This window comes from Nerophis ophidion, linkage group LG05 (assembly GCF_033978795.1).
Source record: "Nerophis ophidion isolate RoL-2023_Sa linkage group LG05, RoL_Noph_v1.0, whole genome shotgun sequence".
NCBI classification, from domain to species: Eukaryota; Metazoa; Chordata; class Actinopteri; order Syngnathiformes; family Syngnathidae; genus Nerophis; species Nerophis ophidion.
Genome location: NC_084615.1, coordinates 57,539,778 through 57,547,580, shown reverse-complemented (window position 1 = coordinate 57,547,580; position 7,803 = coordinate 57,539,778). Strand labels below are relative to the sequence as shown.

Here is a 7,803-nt window from a genome sequence, read left to right as displayed (position 1 = left end):
CCCCAGTCTGCTGACATGCAAGCAGAGTAGTAGATTTTTGTTAAAAGCTTTTATAATTGTAAAGGACAATGTTTTAATAATGTACATTTGTTTTAACTATTAAACGAACCAAAAATATGACTTATTTTATCTTTGTGAAAACATTGTACACAGTGTTTTGTCAAGCTTATGAGATGCGATGCAAGTGTAAGCCACTGTGACACTATTGTTCTTTTGTTTTATTTTTATAAATGTCTAATGATAATGTCAATGAGGGATTTTAATCACTATTATGCTGAAATTATAACTAATATCGATACTGTTGTTGATAATCATTTTTGTTTCACTACTTTTGGTTTGTTCTGTGTTGTGTTTGTGTCTTCTCTCAATTGCTCTGTTTATTGCAGTTCTGAGTGTTGCTGGGTCAAGTTTGGTCTTGGAATTGGATTGCATTGTTATGGTATTGCTGTGTATTGTTTTGTTGGATTGATAAAAAAATAAATAAAAATACAATTTAAAAAAATCTATTTTTTAAAAAGGAGAATCGATTCTTAATCGTACAACGTGAGAATCGCGATTCAAATTCAAATCGACACACCCCTAGTAAATATACTGTCCCATTTCAAGCATTTTCACATTTCTAGTACTTATAGTATTTGTAATATACAGTCACATGTCCAAAGACATGCACCTGGGGATGAGTTGATTGGCAACACTAAATTGGCCCCAGTGTGGGAATGTGAGTGTGAATGTTGTCTGTCTATTTTCCTGTCACATTTCCATTACTTATATTATGTGCCCCGCCTTCTGCCCGAATGCAGCTGAGATAGGCTCCAGCAACCCCCCGCAACCCCGAAAGGGACAAGCAGTAGAAAATGGATGGATGATTGATTGATATATTGTCATGTTTCTAGTACATATTGTCACATTTAGTTAACATAAGTTGTCTGTTTATCTGTGTTGGCCTTATGAGGAGGTGGCGACTTGTCCAGTGTGTACGCCGCCTTCCGCCCGAATGCAGTTGAGATAGACTCCAGCCCCCCCCCCCCTCCCCGCGCGACCCCAAATGGGAAAAGTGGTAGAAAATGGATGGATGGATAGTTAACGTAGCATCAAATTTCTAGTACTTTCACGTTTCTAGTACTTTTATGTAATATACTGTCACATTTCTAGTAGTATGTCATTTTCCTGTCACATTTCTATTACTTATAACATGTAACCCGCATTCCGCCCGAATGCAGCTGAGATAGGCTCCAGCAACCCCCCGCGACCCCTAACGGGACAAGCGGTAGTAAATGGATGGATGGAATATATTGTCAGATTTCTAGTACCTTTTTTGCCATCCCGTCTCTAGTAGTACATTGTCATATTTCTGGTACAGTACTCCCAGTAAAGTATGTGATACACTGGCCCATATCTCGGGACGGCGTGGCGCAGTGGCAGAGTGGCCGTGCGCAACCCGAGGGTCCCTGGTTCAATCCTCGCCTAGTACCAACCTCGTTGTGTCCTGAGCAAGACACTTCATCCTTGCTCCTGATGGGTGCTGGTTAGCCCCTTGCATGGCAGCTCCCTCCATCAGTGTGTGAATGGGTGAATGTAGAAGTAGTGTCAAAGCGCTTTGAGTACCTTGAAGGTAGAAAAGCGCTATATAAGTACAACCCATTTATCATTTATCTCGTACCCATGATGTAATATTTGATCATATTTCTGCCGTTTTTACTGAAAATAAATGTTTACCGACGTTTGTAATGACACAGACAATACATTTATACCGCAGTTGAATGGAGAAATATGACTCCATGTTATGGTTTCGTGTTTGATAAAGGGCACCATGGTGAGTTCAAAGTATTTTGAGTTAATAGTGGAGAAAGGGAGAGTGTATCAAATGTGCTGACAGCAGCAACATGGTGGATGAAGATGAAGATGAAGATGATGCTGATGGTGGGTGGTGGCGGGAGTTCTTCCCGCCTCCTTCTTCTTCTCCTTCTTCTCCTTCTTTTCTCGCACTTCTTCTTCTTCTTGTCGCCGTTGTAGTAAAGTGTGTTGGAGCCAAAGGCTGACAAAGTGATGGATGTGGACGTGCGGGAAATGAAGTGTGTTGTTTGACAGAGCCACGATGAAGAGGACGAGGACACACACGTCGGACAGAGGCGACAATTAAAGCCGCCATGTTGCGTGGAGTCTTTACGGAAGTCTTTTTCATCAGTGGAAGTATGAAAATGGACAACATGGTGGAGGTTAGCGCTCACTGACTATTTCACGCGTGTGTGTGTGTGTGTGTACGAGAGTGTGTGACAGTTGAAAGAGTTTTGATGTGGACGTTAAGTAGTCCACAGAGGAGTAGCGGCATGGACAGTGACGTGGCGGCGGCACACGCCGGGACACTGTCCTCCTCCCTGGACACGGAAGACATACACTCCTTCAAGCAGGACCCGTTGGTGCCGCTCATGGACACTTTGGAGCCCGCACGGACTAGAGAAGCTCCTTCTGGGGACAAACTCATCTTCTCCACGGCGGCTGGGATTAGAGACTCTCATGCCGAGAACCACCTGGAGTCTCCTCCCACGAACCCGGTACCGGTACCGCCGCTGCAGGTACGACCTCTTAAAGATCCTATCGTGTTTTAGTTGAACTTATCTCATCTTATCTTATTAGCTGGAGACTACACACCTGCATTCAATTAAATCAATAATCACAATAACATTAATAGGAATAATATTCACGTTTGTAGGAAACGCAGGAACACACACAAATAATAATAATAATAATTTTAATGTGTGTTACCACAGCGTGCAGGTGTTCAATGTTGAAGCGGGAAATCCACGAAAAATAATAATAATTAAAAACAAAATATTTCAAAGGATATGTTTTTTTCTTATCAAGAAAATAAGTATATATAATATTCACGCTGGAATATAAAGACTATATAACATACATTCATAAACGTGGATGTATATCAAAAAAAGTGCAATATATTTATCCGTACAGTAATCTATATGTATTTATATCTGCATTTTATTGTTCTTTTATACCTGCACTACAACGATTTCGTTTCTTATCTTTACAGTAAAGTTCACGTTTTAATGACAATGTCTATAATATTTATGTAAATGTACAGTCCAGTCTGTTTGTGACGCATAAAAAAATAATTATATACATTTTTCATGTCGTGAAGCTCATTCATTCTTTCAGATGTTGCCCCCTTGATTCTTATTCTGTATTCCTGTAAATACACCGGCAATAAATTATGTAAACATGACTAAAACATTCAAATGAGCAGAGTGTTTTGTGTGTTAGAAACGAAAATACAAATAACGGGAATCATTGAGTAATATTTATAATTAGAATTACTATTGAATTAATTCATTTATTTGTTAGGGTTGGTGCATATTAATTAATACACCTGTATCTGCAACGATACAGGTGTAAATATGCCAGTTTATAGCACAACTGCGGATTTACATATGCTGTCCTCATGCAGGTAACATCAATAAAAAAAACTAATACAGAAATAAATACAAACAATTAAAGGGATGCGAGGCATTATTACATTTAATTCCTATTTTAGGAAATAAAATGAGAGTAATGCAAAAAATAAAAGTGTATTTGTGTGTGTGTGTGTGTGTGTGTGTGTGTGAGTGTGTGTATGTGTGTGCGTGTGCGTGTGTGTGTTATATTCATCAATATCGTTCGATAAATGTGCAATTATTCAAATGCATACTAGTTATAATTATATATATGCACACAAATTGTACTTACTAAGTACATATATTTGTACATGACTCAATTAACACATCGTTAAATATGCTAAAAATGAAAACGAATAAAAAACAGTGACAATATGCATCCTAATTTATAAATTGTCCCTATAATGCAAATGAACATATTTAATCGTGTGTTATGTGTTAATCATGTATTCGCTGCTACTTTGTGAGTAGTTTATACATATAACGATGCATATATTATACAAACTTCTATTTTATTCATTTAATGATGCAATGAGTTAATTATGTTCGTTATAATTATGGATTTGTCCATTAAAGATCGCTGTATAATGTACAGTATTTATACAGTAGGAGATAAGGTAAGGGGTGTCCAACGTGTGGATTGAGGGTCATTTGCGGTGCGCAGCCCATTAATATGAGTAAAATAATGAAATAACACAACTGGAAAAAAGAGCAAAAAGGTGTCATGTATAGGAGAAAAATTGACATGCTTATCATAATAATAGTAATAATAATAATGCACTTGACATACACTTTGACTTATTTAATTCAAAATTGCATTGAAATATATAAAATGTATTTCTTAGGCTTTAAAAAAAATTACAAACGTGAAAATGATCCAACTTCCATACTATGGTTACACATACTGAGTCATAAATAATGAATGTTATATATAGATGTTATATATTACATCTATCTAGAGAAATCGTTTAGTTGTAGCTTCCTTGCAAGTCATTAAACAAATGACACATACACCAATTATACATATGAAACCAAGTCCATACTAACAAAATAGCAACCATTCATAATTATTACTGCTCTTTTCCCACCATTTTAGATGCTGTTGTTTGTATTTTTAAAAAATATATATTTTTTTAGTTTTTCGTGTTAGGTTAGAATGTTCAAGTGAGCCGCGAGCCAATAAGAAACAGGTTGCGGGCCGCATTGAAACTTTTCATCTGAAGTTTACGAACGATAATATATCTAGTGTTCATGAACTTATTCATGTGTCACATCTAACCAGGCGACAGTTTTTGTTGTGGATATAAAAAGCTTCGTAAAAGTTTTTGGGTTGTTTTTTTTAATTAAAAAAAGTCTTTTTTAGGGTCCTGCCGGTCACCGGACTACCTCTTTCTCTGTTCTGGACATTCTGGACCCAAACAAGTTCACTAGTCGACGACATGACAACCACCGCGGTGAGCAAGGCCAGGAAAACCGGAGAGGATCAAGTGGAGGATCCAGCGCAGGATCCACAGGAGGATCCAGTGGAGGATGCGAAGCGGGCCTGGAGCCCAATGGCGACGCATATTCGCAGGGTTATCACAGTAAGTCACATTTATTTAATCGTTTATGACATTAACACGACATAATTCCACCATTCTTATATATTTTTTCGTTTAATGTAATAATGAAGTATAAAAGTATTTTTTTTAAATTGCACTTTTCTTAGCAGTGAAATATAATAACAATATTGTATTTGATATTATATGAGGCCTCCTCTAAATCATCTCAGGACAAAGATACAAAAAAGTATTTTTCACTACACCAGCATGAATTAAATGACAGATTTGTTTTATTGCTACTCAGTAAAAAATGATAACCGTTTTTTTTTCTCGTTTGGTCTTCAGACAATTTTTTTATTTTTTTTTTAAGAAAAGAATAAAAGCAGTCAATTTGCGCCGGCCTTGCCCAATTCCGCAATACTAAAAACGGTGGTATATGAATGAATACATGTAGGAAAGTACACATTTTAATATACTTATTTAATTATATATCCCAAATACACTTTATTTGACTCGGTGTAATTGGCGTCCTTCTACGATGCAGTTTATTAATAATAGCGCAGACAATTCATTATTAAGTAATTCATGTTTCATGTAATTTTAAAGACCATTATATTGATTTAGCTGTAGGGCCTACAACACACATTTTTTACTTTTAAGTAACAATAAATTCGTTTAATATTAATGAACAATTCTTGCCCTGCCAATTTTGACAGGTTTCATTTTTAATCTTCCATCCATCCATTTCGGGACAAGCGGGTTATATTTGTGAAAAAATAAAATACAATGAAAACATTTCAGATAATTACCAAATACAAAACAATATCATTAGAAGAATACAAGTATGTAAATATTAAAACATAACTTCGTTGATATTTTATTGTAAAGACTTAAAAAAAAAAAGTAAATTAAAAGCAATAATGAAAGGCAAACGCATTCAAAGTGCAGTGCGGGGACCATTTGTGGACTGCAGCTGTTTTGTTTTTGTTCATGTTGTAATAATGCTTATTCTAAAAATACAATAAACAGGAATGTTAAAACAAAAATGCAGCAAAAGTGTGGAAAAAAAAGCAAAAACATAATATAGGGATAACGTGTTGAAATGTTACTAATAATAAAATCGTACATATACTTGCAGGCTGTTTTTTTATATGTATATTAGTCATTACCACAACTTAAAACGAATAGTAGAATGGTTTACACATCTTTTTGATTTGTCAGTATGGATATCATTTGCGCAAACAAGTCCTTATTTTGTCTTTAACAAAAAATACAATGATTGCTGTATTAAACTCAACTCAAATGAATGATTTATCTAATTTAAGTAACATACTATGTTGTATACACCTCTCTACTATACTTACAGTATGCAAAATACTGTCATATATAACATTTTAAGTACAGTTGTTAAATAACAGTAATATACTGTCACATTGTAATATTTAAATAACATATACGTATGTAATAAACTGTATGCAGTACTTATAATATTTGATATACTATCACATTTTCAGTACTTGAATAACATATAATAACATATGTGGTATCTGGTCATATTTCAACTAGGCCTACACTACTTTAATAACAGCAATGTACTCCCACATTTTCTGTACTTGAATAACATACTGTATATTGTCACAATTGTACTTGAACAACATATTATGTAATGGATATAAAGTTATATATAATTTATATGGTCATATTTTGAGTACAGCACTTGAATAGCATCAAATACATAATGTCACATTTTTAGCACTTTAGTAACTAATATCCACTACTTGAACAACTTAGCAGATGGTCCTATTTTAATAGTCGTGATGGTACCGCTGCATTTTCAATATTAATTAAAAGATGGTTGTCATCGTGAGTAGCGTTAAAGTGAAGCTACCGTTATGTGTTAGAAAATATTAAAGGTTCAGAAACTTGTGTTGAACATGCCATGTGACACGTTAGAATCCATTTTCATATAAAGTAAAATGAGGATGATAATGAGTTCATAAAATATTACTAATTGATGTGAAATATGTTACGTACAGTATGCAACATTGTTCATGATAAATGTATTATTTGACATGTTTTAGTGCAGTGTAAAATGTATTTTGAATTGAAAAAGAACATATATTGATGTCAAATCACTCAAACATTGACATTTATTTAGTGTATTATTTGCATTTTTGTTATCGTGATGAAGTTGGCAAATCAGACATTCAATAATTTAATCGTTAAACATAGTGATATTTTTGTAGCTTGTTTTCTATAAATTTGTAGATTAAATAGGTTATAGTATAGTAATTTTAAATATAGTACACACTGAAATCTTTTAACCAAGCTTTATTTCCCTTTCTAATAAATTAAAAGACACAAAGACTTTCCTCAGCAGAATAAACATAAAATGTTGTTCTTAAAATACATATTGTTGTTGTAGTGTTTAAATATAATTATCTTCTTCAGTTTTTTTTTTGTAAAGTTTTTGGAGTGTGGTTTATTCTAATGCTCAAGGAATCCTGTTTATATTTATCACTCTGTGCTAAGTGGGTTGAATCCGCACAAAATATTTGTTATTCAAGTGTTAAGTGCAATACATATAAAATATGTTATTATTATTGTTTTTGAAGAGTTTAGTTGCTCAGACAGCAATGTGTTTTTACTAGTTTAGATTGGGGTATAAAGTTTGTAATGGGGAAAGGCCTTAATGTATTTTGTACTGTTAGCTTTTAAGATAACTAACGATTAGCACAGTAGTTGCCAGGTAGCAATTAGGGCGCTAATTACTAGCTGCCCCTCAGTGGGCTAGCTGGGAGCTACTGAACAGCGTG

The 7,803-nt window shown here is 34.5% G+C and overlaps 1 protein-coding gene across 2 annotated transcripts in view; it reads left to right on the top strand.

The window, feature by feature from the left end:
- Positions 1-1,901: 1,901 nt before the first annotated feature.
- Positions 1,902-7,803, top strand: part of nkx1.2lb (NK1 transcription factor related 2-like,b) — a 16,690-nt gene continuing 10,788 nt past the window's right edge. Inside the window, exons 1-3 of one of the 2 annotated variants that reach the window (XM_061899593.1) lie at positions 1,902-2,190; positions 2,268-2,573; positions 4,810-5,029. In XM_061899593.1, coding sequence (XP_061755577.1) covers positions 2,292-2,573; positions 4,810-5,029 — 502 coding nt within the window. In that variant the 5' untranslated portion in view covers positions 1,902-2,190; positions 2,268-2,291. Of the gene's footprint in view, positions 2,574-4,809; positions 5,030-7,803 lie in introns of both variants that reach the window. The other variant, XM_061899592.1, reaches the window with a different exon arrangement.